Raw genomic sequence first — 23,162 nt, forward strand, 5'->3', positions numbered from 1 at the left:
CCGAGTTACAAAGGAAAAATTTTCCAGGTGGGTCTCATGGCTTTTGCCAAAACCCAAAAAGAAACAGGGTGCCCTAATGGAAGAATATTAAGAATGGGTGTAAGCTATTAAATTGCTTGAGCTTGCTCCACTATTCAATTTGTGGATGAACTAAACCTTGGGTAAACTATATCTGCTTTTCCTGTCCACCCCTTAATAAGTTTAACTGAAACAAAATCTAACAATATCAGCCCTGGAAGTTCTAATTGCCACATCACCTATGGTCTTCTGCAACAGGGAGTCCAAATTGCTATTGTATTTTGTGTGGGAAAAGTATTTTTCACTTTGTGCTGACTGCTATTTTAAGATCTCTCTCCGTCTGAGAAGAAAACCACAGGTGTAGGACTAATGGAGCTGAGTGTTATACAAAACAAGATTTTACACTTGTTTGTTGCACTCCGGATGTCAATGAAAAATTGGGAGAAATATCCTATGCTACACCAGGCCTTCCAGCACTTCCTATAGCCTTTGATCAAATCAACCCTCGGTCCCCTATTTCAATTATCCTGTCTGCCAGGAGTCTTGCCACAGCTACAGCAGGAGAACAGGATAATCCCCCAATTATGTGCAAACCTTTGAAATGCCTTGAACACACACACACGAAATGCTGGAGGAAATCAGCAAGCTAGGCAGCATCTATGGAGGGGAATAAACAGTCAACACTTTGAGTTGCAAGCCTTCATCTGTACTGGAAAAGGGGTTGTAGGTGTAGAAAGAACCCTAGCCCACTTGAATTCCTAAATTCAGATATTTGAATATTGTAGGAAGGGACCCACATTCCGTTAATGGAAATGAAAGCAATACCATGCGTTTACTCTTTAGCATCCAAAGGGTCTGAATGTTAAAGCACATAACCAAATTAATGGATTTAATCGCTCCAAGTTTGTGTACTTTTCCACTTAATTTCATTTTTTTAAAATTCATGTGCAAAGGAAAATTGTGAGATTAGGTCTATTTCCATGAAGCCCATGATATTTCTTCCACTTCCCCAGTGCGTCTGACATGTCAGCTGGGAGGATCTAATATTCACAACATTTAAAGGTCCGCAATGTACCTGACACAGTCATCATTCACATCTTATACCCAATAAAAGCTTCAAATGGAACCTCCTCCCCTTCAATTTTACTTTGCCCTCACCATTGCATATAGTTCACCAAACTCAGCACATCACTGCAGCAATTATTCTTGAGAAGCAACTTTAAAACACAACATACTGGAAATACTCAGCAAGTCATGCAATAGTTGTGGAGAGAGAAGGAGAATTGATGCTTTGGGTCAATTATCCTTCATCAGTTTCACAGCTTTCCAATGCCTGCAATTTTCTTGCCTTTCTGATTCCTGAGAAGCTATTATTCAATAAAATCATAAGATATAGGAGCAGGATTAGGCTATTTGGCCCATTGAGTTTGCTCCGCTATTTCATCATGGCCGATCCATTTTTCCTCTCAGCCCCAATCTCCTGCCTTCTCGCCATATCCCTTCTTGCCTCGACTAAACAAGAATCTATCAACATCTGCCTTAAATATACCCAATGACTTGGCCTCCACAGCCATCTGTGGCGACAAATTCCACAGATTGACTACTTAACAGTATGGACCCCCTGCTAACTGGCCTGGTAATCTCACAATGTCAATTATATTTTCTGATACTCCCATGTATCTATTATCATGTGTAATTAACCTGTGTTGCTTCTACTACAGGGAGCTTACCCATAGTTTAAACTTTAATGGATAAAAACAAATGAAAAACGAGGCCTACAAAAATCTAAAACGTTGGAAAGGTTGATTTGAATAGTTGCTTTCATTCTGCACCAATGTCAAATGTTGGTGATGACAGGCTGCTGTTGTGTGGCTCCTGTACGGCCAGCTACAATCAGAAAATAAACACCCAGGATCCATCTGGGGCTTCACTCATATGGGCCACCACAGATCCTGCCAGGTTTCCTATCAGTGTGTGACTTGAAGACTTGCAGCTGCTAGATCCTATCTCAACTCAATTATCAAGAGTAACCAATGATCCTTGACATAATGATTCATGGTCTCCGGACAGCCCTACTACTGGTAGCCCACCTTCTACCTACCTGTAACCTATATCTTTGAATAGAAATAAGAAATAATGTCAAAAGGGAAGAGGTTGGAAGAGAGTAATGTAAAACTAACAATCATCATATTCATCTGAGCACAAATTTTATGCCAATGGAACCATTAGCTGATAACTTTGCTTTAGATTGTGCTGCTCATTGTTGAACCACTTCAGCAGGGCAACAGTTTCAGTGATAACTTTATTAGGTACCTCCTGCACCTAATAAAGTGGCCACCAATGTCTTCTGCTGCTGTGGCCTCTCCACTTTATTGTTCAACATGTTGTGCATTCAGAGATGCTCTTCTGCACACCACTGTTGTAATATGCGTTTATTTGAGTTACTTTCTAGTCAACTTGAATCAGTCTGGCCATTCTCCTCTGACAAGGTATTTTCACCTACTGGACTGCTGCTCACTGGATGTTTTTATTTTGTTTTCATGCCATTTTCCTTTAGAGCAGGGGTTCCCTACCTTTTTTTATGGCATGGACCAATACCACAAAGTAAGAGGTCCATAGACCCCAGGTTGGGAACCCCTGCTCATGAATATTGTGCATGAAAATCCCAGAGGTCAGCAGTTTCGGAGATACTCAAACCACCCTGTCTGGCACCAACAATCATTTCACGGTCAAAGTCACTCAGATCACAATTCCTCCCCATTCTAATGTTAGGCCTGAACAACAACTGAACCTCTTGATCATGCCTGCATGCTTTTATGCATTCAGCTGCTTTCATACATTTGTATTAACGAGCAGGTGTACAGGTGTGCCTAATAAAGTGACCCACTGAATGTATGTTCATCTGTCTGTGTCTTTGAGTCATACAGCCCAGTAAGAAGCCATTCTGTCCACTAAGTCTGCCCGTAAAGCAAACCTCCTTCCACCCTACCCATTTTATTCTCCCAATTTTCCCATCAAACCCTTCCCCCAACACACCTCTCCCCAGATTAATCCATTCACCTGCACACCAGGGGCTACAGTGGTCTCTTGACCTTCTAATCCAAGTATCCATGTGTTTTACGAATGTCAGGGGTAACTGGTGTTCCCAGGAGAATCACAAACAAGAGAAAATCTATAGATGCTGCAAATCACAGTAATGCACACAAAATGCTGGAGGAACTCAGCAGGCCAGGCAGATTCTATGAAAAAGAGTAAACAGTCAGCATTTCCGGCCGAGATCCTTCATCGGGACTGGAAAGAAAAAGAGATTAGAAGTCAGAATAAGAAGGGGGTAGAAGAGGAAGAAGACGAGATAGTAGGTGATAGGTGAAACTGGAAGGGGGAAGGGGTGAAGTAAAGAGCAGGGAAGCTGAGTGGTGAAAGAGATAGAGGACTGGAGAAAGGGGAATCTGATAGGAGAGGGTAGAAGACCATAGAAGAAAGGGGAGGTGGAGGAGCACCAGCAACCAGCGAGAGGTATTAGGCAGGTAAGGAGATAAGGTGAGAGAGGGAAATGGGAATCGTGAATAGTGAAGCAGAAATGGGAGGGTGGGTGGAAACGGCAATTGCCGGAAGTTCGAGAAATCAATGTTCATGCCATCAGGTTGGAGGCTACCAGAAAGAATATAAGGTGTTATTCTTCCAATTTGTGGCTCCCTGGAGGAGCCCACATGGTCACAGGGCTAACACTCCAGCTCCACCATTGAAACTGCTCACTAATGCTATACATCAAAGGTTCTACCAGAATCAAGTTTATTTTCCCTGACATATGCCACGGAATTTATTGTTTGGTGGCAGCAGTATTGTGCAAGACAAAAAATTACTATGAATGTAAGAAAGTGTAAATAAATAAATTGAGCAAAAGAGGAATAGTAATAAGCCCCTCTGCCACCCTGAAAGGTGCTTAGGTCGAATATGTTTCCAGTTCTGATCTACCAGGCACGTATGGAACTTTTGAAGCTTGGAAGCAATGTGGGGAGGTAACAGTCTTAGTCCCTTGGATTTGACGTCTTGATCATTGAAATGAGTGAATGAACAGAATCTTTTCGACTCATATGTGGAATAGAGAAGTAAATTCTGGGCACTTAAATAGGACTGCAGAACAAAAGGTCACGGGCATGAACTGGTAGTAGGCAGGTTCAGGGCATAATACACATAGAACCCTTTGTGTCCCCACAATAGTTTAAAGCACTTCATGTTCACTGAACAGATCATCTTGTGCTATTAGAATTGTTGTGTAGGAAAGCATGACAGAAATCTGCACACTATTATGAGACAAATGACTATTTCTGGTGTCTTGACAAAATGATAAATATTTATCAGAACAGTCTGTAAACTCTGTGGCTCTTTGAGCAATGCATGCAGTTCTTAACATCTTCCAAACAAGGACACAGATTTAGCAGCTTAGATTACACAGCCCTCTTTAGATACCACATCAAAACATCAACCACAAGTATTTACTTAAATCCTGCACTGGGGCAAGAGCCCACAACCATCTAACTGAGGAAGAGTGGTACTATTATGTCAAGCAACGTCCTGTCTACGAACATCATTTCCTAGAGATCAATGTACAGAATGAGCAAGAGGATAAGGTAGGAGTGGGATATTCAGAAGTCACCTGATCACAATGCTACCATTGTTGTAACCTCCTCCATTTCTACCATATTCCCTGCTTCATCTCCACAGGGCTCTCTCATCTACTGACTGACCTGCCTTCATATCTCAGCCTTGCACTCTGGAGATCCCTCCTCACACTTCTTCACAAGTCCAGTGTCGGAGACCTCGGCCCAACCCTGACCTCAGATACTGTCCGTGTGAAGTTTGTACATCTTCCCTGTGAGCACTTAGGTTTCCTCCCCCAGCACAAAGACGTAGGTTAATTGATTCCTGTAAATCGCCACTGGTGTGTAGATGAATGGTAAAATCTGGGAGAGTTTGTGGAATGTAAGGAGATTGGTATTAGTGTAGGACTAGTGCAAGTGTGTGGTGATGGTTGGTGTGGACCCGGTACAGGTGTGTTCCTATGCTGTATCTCCCTATGAATCTAAAACCTTAAGACTTGAAGAAATTTCTTTATATGACACTTCCCATTTCATCCTAATCGCAATTTGTAAAGCCAACTGTTACTGACTTTGCATTGAACATAATTAGCAGAAATATTGTTTGAAGTATTTTAGGTATGATGTACTTAATTGACTATTGACTATTAAGTATTGACTATTTTCTTCCTTCTTTGGATCTGTGGTCTTGTACGTGGAAACTAAAACCAAGTGAAGCAGAGGAAAAATGCAAATATAACACTGACTGTTTTCTATTTTAACATTACCTTCGTACTTCTACATAATGGATGAATTGAATGTTAATATTTAAACCTGAATGGTAGAACTTACTGCACATTGGGAAACAACTTGGTTTCACTGTCTTTGAGACTGAGAAATTGACAGATAAATCAAATCTCCACATCTATCAGAAGGAAGTGTGACATTAACATCGGCAGCTTTCAGTTTAAATATGAAACAGGAATTTATGCTGGGAAATGTGAACATAAAAATTTGACAAAGACATGGCAACAGCAAGGAAATGCAACTTATTCAGCAGGAAATGGATAAAGATCAAATGAAGTTTTAATGCTGGACAAGTTTAAATTTTGAATATGTTCTTAATATCTGTGTTTGTTTCATGTTCCAGTTAAACCCAGTGCTCAGGAAGCAGAAGAGCTCCAGGAAGATGGGCTAAAGTGTCTCAATAACTTGGCAGCTGCCCAACTTAAGTTGAATCTCCATGAAGAGGTGATTGCTTCCAGCAATGCTGTGCTGCACCTAGATCCCAACAACGTGAAAGCATTGTTCAGGAAAGGAAAGGTTCAGTATTTCATAAACAGAATTCTCCTTAACTCGGCGCTTGTGCCAGAAAAAGATGACTGTAAGAATTGCTTTTTTGTCTTTAATGTAATGAAAACATTAACCCATTAACTTTAAATGGGTTTATTTCTCCTGGACAGCAGAATGGGAAATCACACTTAATACATTTGAAATATTGTCACTAATATTCATCCAGAAATATTCCCGCTTCAAGGGTTAGAAATGTTTTGAGAAAATATTTAATTACTCAGGTTTATTTTTAGTTTGGATACAAAATCAATCAAACATTTTCAAGCCCACGGAGATAACATCTTACTCAAGTTTAATTGTTTTCTTTTGGTTGTAAAATTATACCCAATTTCATATCACAAAAGGGCAATTGAATGGAATTTATTCTACTGGTCAATTTTTTTTCTCCTTAAGATCCTAAAACCTCACTTTTCCTGATCCAAACCAGGGCTCACACTGAAGAGTTCTGGTGTTTAGGCAAGACTGGTGGGATTGGACAACCATGTCTTTAGATCAAATTAAGCTATTGAGCATGTTTACAAATAACAATTACAGTCTGTGAATCAGACTGCAGTTAATTTATACGTGGAAGAGAAGCTGGTTCTACATTGACTATCATACTGGGACAAAATGGATACTGCAATGTTCTCATAGAATCAATGAGCATAGAAACAGGTCCTTCAGTACATCAAATTTGCACATTATGTCAAGTAGCCATTTACACTAATTCTACTATTTTTCTGTTCATGTTACCAACATCTCTCCCTGATTCTACCACTTACCTACACACAGAGATAACTTGAAATGGGAGTAAGTTAGAGCACCCAGAGATAATCCACACAATTGAAGGAAGAACATGCAAACTCCACACAGACAGTACCTGATGTTAGTACAGGCAGTAGGCAGCATCTATGGAAAAGAGTAAACAGCTGACATTTCAGGCCGAGATCTTTCATCAGGACTGAAAAGAATGAGGAGAAGTCAAAGTAAGAAGGTACGGCTCCTCCCACTTCCTGCAAACCAAAAGTGTAACCATGGGCACTTTCATGGGTCCCAGCTATGCCTACCTTTTTGTTGGCTATGTGGAACAGTCCATGTTCCAAGCCGACACTAGTATCACTTCCCAACTCTTCCTACGCTACATTAATGACTGCACTGGTGCTGTTTCCTGCACCCACACTGAGCTCATCAATGTCATTAACTGTGACTCCAACTTCCATCTTGCCCTCAAATGTACTTGGTCCATTTCCAACACCTTCCTCCCCCTTGCTTGGTCTCTCTGTCTCCATCAGAAGGTGATGGCATTTTTACAAGTGACAGGGTGGGAAGAGGTATAGTCCAGGTACCTGTGAGAATCAGTGAGTTTATAAAAGATATCGGTAGATAGACTATCTCCAGAGATCAGGTTGGAGGAGCAACACCTTATATTCCATCTGGATATCCTCCAACGATAGCATGAACATCAATTTCTCATACTTCTGGTAATGGCTCCCCACCCATCACTATTCCCCATTCCTGTTTCCCTCTCTCATCTTACCTCCTTACCTGCCCATCCCCTCCATTTGGTGCTCCCCTCCTCCTTCCCTTTCTTCCATAGTATTCTATCCTCACTTAACAGATTCCTCCTTCTCCAGCCCTTTATCTCTTTCACCAAACTCCAACCCCTGCCCCTCTCCTGGTTTCACCTATCACCTGCTCCCTTGTACTTCTTCCTCCCCTCCCCTCCCCCCACCTTCTTACTCTGACTTCTCCTCTTTCTTTCTAGGCCTGATGATGGGTCTTGGCCTAAAACATTGACTCTTTCCTCTTTTGCCGCCTGGCCTGCTGAGTTCCTCCAGCATTTTGTGTGTGTTGCTTTGGATATCAGCACATGCATATTTTCTCAAGTTAGTGTTAAATCCAGATTGCTGGAGCTGTGAGATGGCAATTCTACCAGCGACACCACTGTCTGCCCTTACTACTGAAACAATACAAGCCTATAAATTGGGTCAGGGCAGAGTCATAGAGTCATAAAGTACTACAGCACAGACACAGGTCCTTCGGCCCATCCAGTCCATTCTAACCTGATCTTCTGCCTAGTCCTATCTACTTGTACAAGGGCTGCAATGTTCCATACCCGTCATATCCATGTACCTAGCCAAATTTCTCTTAAATGTTACAAATTGAATTCACATCCACCACATTTTAACAGTTCTTGGATCTACACACCCTACATCCCATCTCAGAAGCATATCTTCTCTGGTCCAAAAAAGTACCTACTCTCAACATCTCCATTATCTTGAATGTATTGCTTCATAAAAAGAAAGCTGACAATGGAGACTCCTTAGATAATTGCGAACAGAAAGCCCAATTTTATACCATCCTCAAGATCTCTGGATTACACATGTGTTGAATACATTGTCAAAATGAGACAAAGACTACTTAAAAATTGACCCTTAACATCTTTTACTTTGTTTAAAAGCTCATGCCAGTAACCAATGAGGAATTTATGCATATGAGAATAATGCCTTTGCAAGATGTTAAGAACAATAGCATTCAGAATGAATGTCTCACATGTTGAAAAACTACTAAATGAACTTATGGGAACGATTGAAGGGAAGAAAGCAAAAGGAAGGCAAAGACAAATGATGATGGAGACAGCAGCCAGAGAACTGGAAATGAATACCAATGAATTGATCCACTTGACCCGAAACAGAAGTGTGTGGGCCATGGCAGTCAAAGCTCAAACTGGGCACGGTACCTGATGATGATGATGATGATGAAATGAACTTAGTCAGGGTCAGGCAGCTTCTGTGAATGGAAATGGACAGCCAATGTTCCCTTTTCTAATATTTTTTTTGCTCCAGATTCCAGCATCAGTAGTCTCTTATGTCTTTAAAATCTCGCAGGCTTTTCTTAAAGAGGGTGTTAGCATGGAAAATTATTTTTACCTTGGATTGACCTCCATGGTTTCAGAATACTCCATGAAATTTGCTATTGTGCTGTCTTCTCAGCCCATATAACAAACTCCACTCCATTTCAAAATGAATTACAAGCAACAGGAGTGGAGAGTCTGATCCTGTAATTTTTTTTATTTCCTACTTGGAATAATATCCCAACTAATATTCTATCGCTGCACGTTACAGGCAAAGTTCTCGAATGACAGGGCTGGGCAACCATGGCTGACAAGGGAAGTTAAGGACTGCATAAAAGCCAAGGAAAGGGCCTATCAGGTCATAGCAATGGGAAGTTGGATGATTGGGAAGCTCTTAAAATCCAACAAAAGGCAACTAAAAAAAACTATAAGAAAGGAAAAGATGAACTATGAGGGCAAACTAGCCGATAATATAAAGTAGAATGCCAGAAGGTTTTTCAGTTATATAAAGAATAAAAGGGATGTGGGAGTTGATACTGGACCACTGGAAAATGATGCTGGCGAGGTAGCAATGGGGGACAAAGAACTGGCAGATGAACCTAGTAAGTACTTTGCTTCAATCTTTACTGTGGAAGACTCTCGCTGTATGCCAGAGGTCCGTGAGTATCAGGGAGCAGGAGTGAGTGTCATTGCTATTACAAAGGAAAAATTGCTAGGCAAACTGAAAGATCATAAGCTGGATAAGTCACCTGGGCCGGATGGACTACATCCCAGAATCCTGAAAGGGGTTGCTGAAGGGATAACAGAAGCATTGGTCATGATTTTTCAAAAATCACTTGATTCTGGCATGATCCTGGAGGACTGGAAAAGTGCAAATGCACTCCACTCTTTAAGAAGAGAAGAAGACAAAAGAAAGGAAATTATAGGCCAGTTAGCCTAAACTCAGTGGTTGGGAAAGTGTTGGAGTCCATTATTAAGGATGAGGTTTCAGGGTACTTGGAGACTTATGATAAAATATGGCAAAGTCAGCATGGTTTCTGTAGAGGGAAACCTTGCCTGAGAAATCTGTTAGAGTTCTTCAAGGAAGTAACAAGCAGGGTGGACAAAGGAGAGGCATGGATGCCATTTACTTAGATTTTCAGAGGGTATTTAATAAGGTGCCTCACATGAGACTGCTGAACAAGATAAAATCCTATGGTGTTACAGGAAATATATTGGCATGGATAGAGGAATGGCTGACAGGCAGGAGGCAGTGAGTGGGAATGAAAGGGGCCCTTTCTGGTTGGCTGCCTGTGACTAGTGGTGTTCCTCGGGGGTCAGTATTGGAACAACTACTTTTCACATTGTTTGTCAGTGATTTAGATAGTGGAGTTGATGGCTTTGTGGCAAAGTCTGCGGATAATACGAAGATTGGTGGAAATGTAGGTAGTGCTGAGGAATCAATGCAATTGCAGCAGGACTTTGACAGATCGGAAGAAATGGGCAAAAAAATTGACAAATGGAATGCAGTGTTGGGAAATGTATGATAATCCATTTTGGAAAAAGGAAAAATAGTGCAGACTATTATCTAAATGGGGAGAAAATTCAAACATCAAAGGTGCAAAGAGACTTAGGAGTTCTCGTGCAAGACTTCCAGAAGGTTAATTCACAGGTTGAGTCTGTGATAAAGAAGACAAATGCAATGTTGGCATTTATTTCAAGGGGAATAGAATATAAAAGCAAGGAGATAACGCTGAAGCTTTATAAGACTCTCGTCAGGCCACACTTGCAGTATTGTCAACAATTTTGGGCCTCTTATCTCAGAAAGGATGTTTTGTCATTAAAGAGGAGGTTCACGTGGATTATTCTGGGAATGAAGGGGTTAACATGTGAGGAGCATTTGGCAGCTTTGGGCCTGTTCCCACTGGAATTTAGAAGAATGCGTGGAGATCTCATTGAAACCTACCGAATGTTGAAAGGACTAAATAAGGTGGATGTGGAGAGGATGCTTCCTCTGGTGGGGGTCTCCAGAACTACAGGGTACAGCCTCAAAACTGAGGGGCAACCTTTTAGAACAGAAGTAAGGCGGAATTTTTTCAGCCAAAGAGTGGTGAATCTGTGGAATGCTCTGCCGATGACTGTGGTGTAGGCCAATTCCATGGGCACATTTAAAGCGAAAGTTGGTAAGATTCCTGATTGGTCGGGGCACCAAGGGATATGGTAAGAGGGCAAGAGTATGGTGTTGAATGGGATCTGGGATCAGCCATGATGAAATGGTGGAGCAGACTCAATGGGCTGAATGGCCTAATTCTGCTCCTATGTCTTAAGGTGTTATTACATTCATCTTTTTTATTTGATATGAGAATATATGCAATCTCCTACATTGAGTTTATCTATTTCTCTCTCAGCATTCCCTGCCTAACAGTTTGTATTTCACAGAGTCCAAGAAGCTTTAAGAATGGGATGTTTAATAGTGAAGGTTAATAAAGAGTTTGCCTGGGGTGGTGGGATTACCAGTACAATGCTTCCCAGAATAAATAACTTGGCCTCTCACTGTGACTAAATACCAGGCATGCACCAATAAGCACAATTATCCTAAAACACAAAAAGCCCTCTTTCCCCATCCTGTGAACACACCTTAAAGAATAATAGCTTCTAACAGATATTGCCAAAACATTTATCTCAAATCCTTGCACAACACAACTGGGTCAGGGTAATAAGCCCCATGTACAAACTTAAATTAGATAGGACAGATGCTCACGCTCTATAAAGTGCACATTAGCCTACATATTAACCATTCATAATTCTCGGTTGCTTGGAGCTAGTTGCCATGTGGATTTTCTGCCAGTACACATCAGCTTAAAATGACATATGGTTGTGAGGCAAATTGCAGCTTATTGAACTGCTTATCCCTCAATCTTGATTTCTTATCTCTGACTTATACGAGCACTCTGACAAATTGATTTGCTTTTGATGAGTACTTATCTTCTATGTTAATCAGAAACAGATGCCTTTCTGGTGCTGATCTAACTGCATTGACAGTTCTTTAATAATTTACAGATTTGCAGTCACAGCTAGTTGATGGCAAAAGGGCACCATAGATTCAATATAATTTTATGAAAGTGTGTTTAAGTCGCATATAGTACAACACGCAATGGCGTCAACCGTGCGGTGACGGAGAAAGATCATGACCTCCAATGCATGTGATGTCATCAAAATGAACAGTCATGGAAAATAAGCAGAACTGATCAAGGACAATGATTGCAGTCCTGTAAGAAACCGACAATTTCCATCTCACATTTCCAGTGGTGTGTGGTAGACAGGAACTCAGAGGATTACAAAATAATAATAATTGAAGATGATTCAACACATTTATCCAAATGAACCTGCATACCCCTTCACTCATGGACTGTTTCAATTGGAGTCATTGAAACAAGCCCTTTGGAACCTGAATCAGAATAGATATTGACACATAAGAGCAATTGTGGAGAAAGCACGGCAGCACCTCTACTTTCTCAGAAGTTTGCGGAGATTTGGCACGACATCTAAAACTTTGACAAACTTCAACAGAGTATATTGACTGGCTGCGTCATAGCCTGGTAGGAAACACCAATGCCTTTGACTGGAAAATCTTACAAAACAGTAATGGATGAAATAGATTCGGCCCTTTTCATCGCAGGTAAAGCCCTCCCAACCACTGAGCACATCTACATGAAACGCTGTCATAGGAAAGTAGCGTCCATCCTTGGAGATCCCACCACCTCTCTTCTCGCTGCTGCCACCAGGTAGAAGGTACATGAGCCCCAGTACTTTGACATTAAATTTACTTTGAACTTTGAACTCTGAGGTACAGTGACCACAGCCATTACCAATACTCTACGGAGATTGTCTGCCTGACGTCAGTGGTCACATAACCAGGACTAGTGATCTGCACCAGCTGCTCCTAAGACCATCCACAACCTGCTCGCATGGCTTCACATGACCCTGATTGGATGGGAGTGGGGGGGTGGAGTGTGGCTAAGCAGGTACGACACTTTTCCCAAAGATGACCTGCAGGGTAGCGAAGGGAAGAAGCGCCTTTCACCTGCTTTGGCAGGGATGTATCTCCACCCTGCCACCCAGGACTATGTGGGAGGGAAGGATTAGATTGGTCTTGGAGTAGGTTAAAAAGAGAGCACAACATTATGGGCTGAAGGGCCTGTACTGTGCTGTACTCTTCTATGTTCTATATTATTATACTGGGGAACTATTTATTAATAATCTTATATCAGTGGAGTAGAAACTATCCTTAAGCCTGCTGGAATGCGCTTTCAGGCTTTTGTATGTTTTGCCAATGGAAGAGGTAGGTGACTGCTTTACTAAGGTAGTAAGAAGTACTGTGATGTGTCGTGTCCACAATTCTCTACAGTTTCTTGAGGTCACATGCAGAGCAGTTGCCATATCAAGTTGTTCTTCATCCAAGTAGGATACTTTCTATGTTGCATCAATAAAAATTTGTAAGGGTTGACAGGAACATGCCAATTTTTTTGCCTCTTGAGGAAGTAGGGACATTGGTGAGTTTTTCTTAGCCATTTCTTTGGAACTTCGTGACTGCTGACCATCAATTACCTATCCTTGCCAATTCCATTACCAGCACTTGGGACATGGCCTTCCACACATTGATGATTCAAGTGTTTGGTAAATGTTGTTTAGTAAAAATGTTGTTAAATGTTGCGAGAGTACCAGCCTCCACGCTATGCTGTCCAGTTTCATTATATGCCCTGTGGTTCAATTCAGATTCTGATTTATCTTTCATATGTACATCGAAATATACAGTGAAACATGTCATTTGCACTAACAATCAACACACCCAAAGATGTGCTGGGGCAGACCATATGTGTCACGACATATTCCGGTGCCGAGATAATACTTCCTCAACGTTCAGCAGAACACAAGCAGCAACAACAACAGCAAAACAAGCCCCTTTCTCAGCCCTAACTCACACACATAGACAAGCCTCCAAATCCAGGACAGGCCGCCTCTGGACTGGCAGATGTCAGGCCTCCAACTTCCAGACCCTGGCCTGGACTTGCAGACTCACAGACATCAGAGCTTTGCCCTCTGGGCTTGCTGGCTTCACTCTTCGACATTTGGGCTTCTACCACCAGACTCCGGATTTCGACCATCAGCTTTGTCCTCCAGACTTCTGGGTATGGACCCCAGAATTTACTGATCTCATGTTTGACCTTCAGGCCTCGACCCCAGGACTTGCCATTCAGAGGTTTGACCTTTGGGCCTCTGATTATGGGTTTGACCTTCAGACCTTAATTGCTGGACCCTCACAAACCTCCACCGCTGGTGTCATCAGCTCTGGTGACTTTTGCCCATAAGGCTCTCAAACCCCAACTCACTGACCTAGCACTATGTTAGCCAGGCTAAGCATTAAGGAAACAACTACATCAAGTGGTCACGACGAATCCTTAAACTACATAGAGTTGTCCACATATTCTGCAGTGTTTTGGAGTCTGGTAGTTGAGTTGTTGGGTTGGTCACAAGATTTGTCACGGTATGGTCTCCCCAAACTTTCCCCAGGATTCGCCTGTGCTATGGAGAAGGAAGGAGCTGAATTCATGGTATAAAAGAGGTTTTGTACCGTGTGTTTATACAGGAGGTTTTGAGGTGAGTGGAAAAGTCTGGTTGCTGGTTACATGAACTACTTCTTAATATATTGCTGTCTCTCTTCCAGTGGAAGGAAGGGCATTATTTAAAAAAGCCAGGCAACCACAAACTCTGGGAGAGTATTTCAAAACATCACATGCAACCGCATGTAGACGTTTTTCCTGTCCATTGTTTAAATCCCTTTTCACTCTGTGTGTACCTCTTTCTGGATCCTCTGATTTTTGGATTCATTGGCCCAGAAACTGATATGAGCCGGATGGTATATTGCATAATGCTTCAGCTGTTGTTTCAGATGCAAACTGGAGCAGCACCCAAGATCCAGGTCCATGCTCAGGTCAAGAAATCATAGATTCCATTAGCTTTCTCCTGGCTTCATCCATCTCTTTGAAACTGATCTGACATTCAACTTCACAATATTCACCATAGAAGTATTTAGTTTACCCAGTGTATAGCATTGCACATTCACTAAACTCCTCGATAAAAAGAAAAAGGGTTTTTTCTCCATTTCATCGCCTAATTAATATCCCCTTCATACCTTCTTTAAATTTCAGCATTATTTATTAATCTTCCAATCTTAATTTCACAGGTAAATAAAAGACACAATTCTGCAGATGCTGGGAGTCTCACACAAAATGCTGAAGGATCTCAGCAGGTCTACTACTACTACGTCGATTCAGGCCTAGGGAGCCGGCATCGGGCACGATGACGGACTCTCCACTTCTCCCTCTCCCTCATCAGTGTGTTCAGTTCATCTACATTCTAGGAGCTGTCTTCTAGGAGCGTGTTGACCATAGTCTTGGGAGGGCGCCCAGGGTTCATCCTCCTGTGCTTGGGCTCCCATATGATGACTAGGCTAGCAGGTAGCTCGGGGTGGCGTATACAGTGCCCTGCTAGTTGCAGTCTTCTCACCTCGATTTTAGTGGAGAGCATCGGTAGATTGTTATAGAGCTCGACGTTCATCATGTGCTGTTGCCAACTCATGTCAAGAGCCATCCGGAGCATTCACGTATAGCAACCATCTAGAAACTTTCGCATCGTCTTGGTGAGTGTCCACGTCTTGCATCCGTACGTGAGAATGGACTCTATGACTGCGATGAAAATCCCCTTTTTAAGCCCTCTGGTCAGGTTCGACTTCCAGATTTCCTTCATGTCGTTCATAGCCCTCCACGCCAGCACCTTCCGTATCTTTATGTCCTTTTCCGAACTCATCATTCTTGACCCGAGGTACTTGTAGTCAAAGACTTTCTTAATGGTATCATTCTGTACAGTCTTGAGAGTACCTTCATCGCAGTTAAACGCCATGTACTCTGTCCTTTTAGTGTTTAGGTGAAGTCCAACTTTATTGCACTAAATTTCCACTTTTGTCAGTAGCTCCTGTGCTTCCTCCGTCTGGTCAGAGAGCAGGACTATGTCATCTGCAAAATCGAGATCTGTGAGCGTAACTGGTCTGACCCTTTTGGGTCGCCCTGGTTTTGTGGTAAAACCAAGCTTGTCATGATCTTTGGTAGCTTGATGTAGAGCGTAATCATGGACAATTATAAAGATGTAGGGTGCCAGAGTGTCTCCTTGCAGCACACCAGCTAGGAGCTCGAACACTGCTGTTTCTCCATCTGGTGATACAACTTTCGCCATGGTTTTGGTACAGCTGGACTCTATTGCTCTCAGTAGATGGTCTAGCACTCCGCAAGCTTTCAGGATCTTCAGCATTTTACCTCGGTGAATGGAGTCAAAAGCTTTGCGAAAATCAATGTAAGTAAGCACAGCTGGTAGGTTGTTCTTCTTAACTTCCTCGATGGTCCTACGGAAAGCAAGTATTTGCATTACTGTTGTGCGCTTCTGCCGAAAACCATTCTAATTGAATCTTAGCTTAGGGTCAATGGCGGTGCAAATCCTGTTCAAGATCATCCGATTGTATAACTTTGCTAAGATGCAGGTCAAGCTGATACCGCAGTAGTTATCTGTCCTTATGAGGGATCCCGACTTGGGGACTGGGATAATGTTTGAGAGTGACCACTGTTCTGGTTTGTTGCCTTTCATCAGTGCCGTATTACATATGTCCAGCAAGATGTCGTCCAGGTCGCAGTTCTTCAGGACATCTGGTGGTATCCCATCTGGTCCAACGCTCCTGCCCTGTTTGAGTGCATATTTGGCCTTCTTCAGTTCCTCAATGGAGAATGGGCCGTCATCGATGTCAACTTGCGTTAGTTTCGTGGGTATGTCCTCTTCTTCTTCCATAATCGTTGAGGGCTTCCCAGCAGGCTCTTAAAGTGGGTAAACCATGTCAGGACATGATCCTCTGCTGTTTTACCACTTATTTGACCTGATGGGGACTTCTTCTGTCTACTGATCTCATTGACTAGGCGCCATGCTTCTCCATGCTGCTTGTCTTCATTAGCAGCCTCTACCTCTCTAATCCTCTCAGCTAGTTCCTCTTCCTTCAGTCGGTCGTAGGTGGCAAAGAGATTCTTCTTTGCTGTCTTGAACTTGTCCCTTAGCTCTTCTGTTTTGCTCCTTCTAAGGTCGACATGACAAGCATTGACCACACTTCTTGCTGCGACGACCTCAGGACGTTTCGAGATCTGACTCTTCTTGATTCGCTTCACAGTAGGCAAACTCTTTGTTGCATCTGTGTGTGGTCTATGAGCCGTTGATAGCAGTCGGTGGCAGCCTCTTCCTCCTCCCTTTCCAGTGGGCCGAAGCGATTTCTCACCTCCATTGTGCACTGGGCTTGAAGAATAGGTTGTGAGCAGAATGCCTTCCAGTCTACCTTCTCCTTGCAACCTGTGGCTTTGGGTTGCCTCAGGCTCAGTCTCACCTGCATTGACACTACTCTGTGGTCAGAACTGACTGAGTTGAAGGTGCTGTAGGCTTCTGTGTTGATCACTCAATTACGCCATTTTGTTCTTACGAGGATGTAGTTGAGCTGTTTCCTGTAGATGGAGGCTCTGTTTTCGTACGTCCACAGTTTACCAGCTCGCTTCTTGAATTGTGTGTTGGCGTCAATGAGACTGTGTTCCTGGATGAAATCAACTAGATATTGTCCATTTCTGTTGGTAAAGTCTTGGTATGAGTATGGAATATCTTCCAGTCTGACCTGGGCATTAAAATCGCAGAGCACAGCCAGGAAGTTATGTGCTGGTATTGAAGTGACAGGTTTGTGAAGTTTACTGTAGAAGGCCTTCGCCTCCTTCTCTTCGCTGCAGTTGTGCGGGGAGTAACAGGTGATGACAGAGGTCACCGGGTTTCCGTCAAATTCCACAGTAAGGATTCTGTCACTGACTGAGACTACACCCCTCAGTGCCTTCTTCGCCTTGCTGTTCAACATCAGCCCTACTCCACCTTGTGCTGACATCGTCGTCAGCTCTCTCCATGCAGACAAGGTGATGAGGTGCATCCCCTCTACCTCTGTGAACCTTATCTCTTCGTCAGGGTGTACATGACGGTGTTCTTGGATCCCCAGGGTGGAGATCTCGTAGCTGCTTGCCTGTAAAGCCAACTCTGTGCATCGACGCAAGAGGCAGATGGTGTTTGCGTTGAAGGTTGAGATGATCCTTTTTACCTTACAACATAAAAGAGGCGCAGTTCGCTCAGCCCCCTTGTCGGACTCAACCCTCCCGGTGGGGTTTGAAATTGCATCTTCATACTGCTTGTCTCGGCCAGGGTCTGGGCATTCCACAGAGTTCCTGAGCACTCCCGGCTCTGGAAGTATAGGGTTTGTTGGCTTGTCTGTCATCATAATGCCTTACAAGGCACGAAATGAAAGGCCGTGTGGCGCGCCACTCCTCACACAGACAGTAGGTGGCCGTTGACTCACAAAGAGTTCATCCGCCTTTTGACAGGTTTTGTTTTTAGTCCTGCTGGGTGCCTACACACCCTCCTCCCTGATTAACCAAAGTGCACCAGGGACGCGCCGGATGAGTCACCGACAGCCCAACCCGATACAGGTGGTACTGGGCTACGTGGTACCAGTAGCAAAGCACCATGCCTTGCCTTGTTTGCCTTGCTCAGCAGGTCATAAGACCATAAAACATACAGTAGGAGCAGCAATTAGGCTAGTCAGCCTATCGAGTCTGCTTCACCATTCCATCATGGCGGATTTACTATCTCTCTCAACCCCATTCTCCTGCCTTCTCCCTGTAACATCTGACAATCTTACAAATCAAGAACTTGTCAACCTCCGCTTTTAATAGACCAAATGATTTTGCCCCACAGCCAAATGCCGCAATAAATTACACAGATTTACCACCCTCTGATAAGAAATTTCTCCTCATCTCTGTTCTGAAAGGATGTATTTCTATCCTGAGGCTTTGCTCTGTAATCCTAGACTCCCCCACTATAGGAAATATCCTCTCCATGTCCACTCTATCTAAGCAATTCAATATTCGATAGATTTCAGTGAGATCCCCCTCATTCTTCTAAACTCCAGCGAGTATAAGCCCAGAGTCATCAAACACACCTCAAATATTAATCCTTTCATTTCCAGGATTGTTCTTGTGAACCTCCTCTGGATCCTTTCCAATACCAGTACATTATTTCTTAGGTAAGAGGCTTAAAAATGCTCACAATACTCCAAGTGAGGCCTCACCAGTGAATTATAAAGCTTCAGCATTTCTTCCTTGCTTTTCTTCCTTGAAATGAATGCTAACATTGCATTTGTCTTCCTTACCACCAACTCAACCTGCAAGTTAACCTTTAGGAAATTGTGCACGAGGACTCCGAAGTCTGATTTCTGAGTTTTCTCCCCATTTAGAAAATAGTATTTTCTTTTTACCCTTCTACCAAAAAGCATGACCACACACTTCCCTGCTCTATATGCCATCTGCCATTTCTTTGACTATTCAGGGGTTCCCAACTTGGGGTCCACGGACCACTCAGTTAATGGTAGGAGTCTGTAGCGTAAAATGATTGGAAACCCCTGTTCTAAATCCTTCTGCAGACTACCTGCTTCCACAACATTATCTACCCCTCCACCTGTCAGGTCAGGCAACGTCGATGGAGTAAAATAAATAGTCATCATTTCGGGCCAAGACCCTTCATCGACACTATTCAATTCCCTCCACAGATTCTGCCTAACCTGCTGCGTTCTTCCAGCACATTGTGTGTGTTGTTCTCTGCTAAATGGCAACACCTCTTCCTCTTCAATTCTGTATCCAGATCTGTAATTCCAGTCACTGATGCCACGGTGATTAGCAACAATTCCCCATTTCCAATCACTGAAAGAGCCACCAGTGGTATCCTGCTTCCTACATTGGTGCCCAAAGCCGTGCCACTTAATGTTCTCCAATAGTCTCTTGTTAAGGTCATTGAAAATGTATGTACACCACTCCTACCCGCTTTTCTCCTTCCCATAACTGCCGACTCCTCAAAGAACTTCATTCAGATAATGAAGCATTTTCTTCCTCAGTGTAATCCACTTAGTCAGCTTCAGGTGATTTTATTTTTAAGTAAATAATAAATTCATCAATATTTCACTGGTGTCTCCCACCCACCATTGGGCCATGCCTATAGTCCACACTTTGGTTTTCCAGTGCACGCTACTGGTATCAATGACAACCTCTGATCCCAATTCTGAACTGCCTCCTGTTGCTTTCCACTTCCCCTTAACTTGCTCTTTAAGCAGTTTCTGTATTAATCATAAATAATGATACACATTTAAAGGAAAAGAGAGGATTGCAGTGACTTGCCTCATAATTTGAATAGCCAACGAACCAGAAAATAACTCAAGCTAACCTTTAGCTAACCCTAATCATGGTTGTATTACACATCATTGTGCTTCAGGGTATCTTGTGGAACTATTAAAATTACTTCTCCAGTTAAATTTCCACAGATTCTTAAACAGACAATTTGTTTAACCATCACAAAATAAAAGGAAAGGCAATTCTATTCAGGTTTGGTTCTTCATGTGAACTTCTTCTCTTTTTGCGTTGTATTGTAGTTATTATCAGAACAGGGTGACTACGAGGGAGCAATGGAGACACTCAAGAGAGCGCTGAAACTTGAACCCGGCACCAAGGTAAAGAAATGTTTAATCTTCATTTTAATCTTTACTCAGATGCGTGAGAAATCAGTGTGCACATTCACAGGGGATTAGAGATGGCATTTTTTCAGGGTACAGTTCTAATGCAAACATGATCTTGAGCAATGATTGAGAAAGTACCGTATATTAGTATAGTCAGATTTAATTACGTCAAGACTCCCATTACTCTGGGTAATGATCCACTGACCCAAATCCTCGTCTCTCCAGAGTAGGGAACAAAACTTATTTAGCCATCGGAGCTGAAGAACCTAAACTGTACCAAAACATTACTGTAAGAAAAGTAACCCTCTTCTCATTTTGTGAACCTTTGTGACCTTTGAGTGTCAAATATTCTTTGCAGCTTACAAAAGACACCTTATATCCCTATTCAGGATTTGCAAATACAGAATGGTTCGGCTTCAAGCAATCTATGAACAAACTAAATACACTGAACTGCTGTATTATGATGCACACACAGCACTCTTAAATAGAGAGTATACAAGATGATTCAAGATTATCCACATCAATTTTACTGAGCACTTTAATATACTCTGAGGCGTGTTACTACAAGTATCACATGGCACCCTGTGCAACATCTCTGCTCAAGAACCAGAGAGCAAAGAGAATATGAATCATGAATCAATTATTCCACATTCATATTGGATCAGTTTGAAAGCATTGTGACAATAGGTGCAGTGGTTGTTGTCAGACAAACTCTTACCAGTCATCGCAGATCTTATGAAAGCCCCTGCATTTTCAGGCAATAATACCTCTAGGCTTATTGTGTAGACAGTCTGGCATCAGGCCTGCTGTGCTCACCAGACTGTTTCAGGCACTGAGTTCAGACCAAAAACGTCTGCCTGAAGCAGGAAATAAGCATGTTGCTTATTTTATCCTCACTTCTCCCAATCAGATTTTGTTAGAAAGTATGCACTCCCCACTGGTTTCTCACACCCAACTCTCTATATTACTGTTGCCTTCAAAAATAAGGCACACATTGTGGGAGTGGGCTTCCTGGCTTCAACAGAAAGGCTTCCCTCCACAGTTCCTGTAAGTTCTCACGGGGGAATCATGCTGAGAATTGTCTCAGTTTATCTCAGAGGTCAGTAACCAGCTGCTTTCTTCTGACCTCAAAGTCTCAAGCCTTTCTGGCCTAAATTATTCAGCATGGAACCTGATTAGGACTTAAACTTTACAAACGTAGAAAACCTACAACACAATATAGGCCCTTTGGCGCACAAAGTTGTGCCAAACATGTCCTTACCTTAGAAATTACCTGGGGTAACCCACAGCCCTCTATTTTTCTAAGCTCCATGTACCTGTCCAGGAGTCTCTTAAAACACCCTCTCGTATCCGCCTCCACCAACGTCGCCAGCAGCCCATTCCATGCACTTACCACTCTCTGCATAAAGAAACTTACCCCTGACATCTCCTCTGTACCTAAAGTGGTTCTTGAGTAGAGATGTTGCATAGGGTGCCATATGATATTGTACAGGGTAGAAAATTTCATATTGAAATACTGGGTGTCCCATCTGATATGGAACGATTCAATGTTTTAATCCTCCTCTCCTTGGCTTCCCTTTCTTCTTCTCACCTCTCCTGTGTTCTTTCCTCTTCTCCTCCTCCGTTCCATCTTCACTTTTCTTGTTCCATTCCATTCTGCTTCTGATCTTTTTTCCCTCCTTCCTCATTTCCTCCCTCTATTCCTGCTTCTCCTGCTCTGCTCCTAATGCAGCCGGTAAATGGCAGGTTGTGGTTTGGTTGAGCTATAGCTTAGCTGTATGTCCTCTGGATGTCACTGGCTTGTCAAGAACTCCTCCCTATACTTCTCAGATGATCTCATTCAGACTCTCTCCCGCTTGCCCACCAACCACTTACACACTATCTATCACTTGCAAACTCACCACTTATAAACAACCTGTCACTTGCACACCCATTGCTTACACAATACCTGCCACTTGCACACAACCAGAAACTTGCACACCCATCACTTGTTTGTCCATCGTCGTTGTCGATGAAGACCTCGACACCATTGATGGCGTCGAGACTAGCACGTGATTTGGATTTAAGTGAGGAAGAGTTGCGCAGCGTCAGCCTCACTCTCTCTTCCCAATTCCCACCTGGATCCAGTGGCAAGACAGAGTTGAGATGGCTGGAGATGGGACTAGGCGCAGTGGATGACCAGGATGTCTTCTGTGTCTTGTCCTGCTCTACACATTCCACGACGCTTGCAGAGACCGCCTTCTTGACCTTTGGACCTTCCATTGGTCTCGTCCGCTCAATCCGCCGGAGTCTGTCTTCCCATGCTGGGATAGACAACTCCCTACCTCACCGAGGGTTTGAGACCCGTCGGCTACTCTTACCTGGTTTAGCCGGCTTGTCGAAGCTGTTGCCTGGGGTGTGGCCACCGTTACAAATACTTATTACCCATCATTTATACTAACTGTCACTTACACACCCATCACTTATACACTACTTGCCATTTGCAGACTTCCTATCACCTACACAGTCCCGATCACACACCCATTACATACACATTCCTTGCTATCTACACACTCCCCTTGCCCACCATATTGATAAGCAGTCCTGATCACTTACACACTCTGGGTGTACTCAACAGCATTCAGACACTCCCATTGCTTATGGAATGTCCAAAATCAAATTGCCTCTCTGTTTACACTCCCTGCATTTGCTACCTGCGATCAGTCAAGTAATCTCACCATTTACA

The 23,162-nt window shown here is 43.0% G+C and overlaps 1 protein-coding gene across 1 annotated transcript in view; it reads left to right on the forward strand.

The window, feature by feature from the left end:
• fkbp16 (FKBP prolyl isomerase 16) overlaps positions 1-23,162 on the forward strand; it is a 176,051-nt gene that overhangs the window by 139,329 nt on the left and 13,560 nt on the right. Inside the window, exons 3-4 of the mRNA XM_072277716.1 lie at positions 5,746-5,918; positions 20,354-20,431. Coding sequence (XP_072133817.1) covers positions 5,746-5,918; positions 20,354-20,431 — 251 coding nt within the window. The remainder of the gene's footprint in view (positions 1-5,745; positions 5,919-20,353; positions 20,432-23,162) is intronic.

The sequence above is a fragment of the Mobula birostris genome, chromosome 14 (genome assembly GCF_030028105.1).
Source record: "Mobula birostris isolate sMobBir1 chromosome 14, sMobBir1.hap1, whole genome shotgun sequence".
NCBI classification, from domain to species: Eukaryota; Metazoa; Chordata; class Chondrichthyes; order Myliobatiformes; family Myliobatidae; genus Mobula; species Mobula birostris.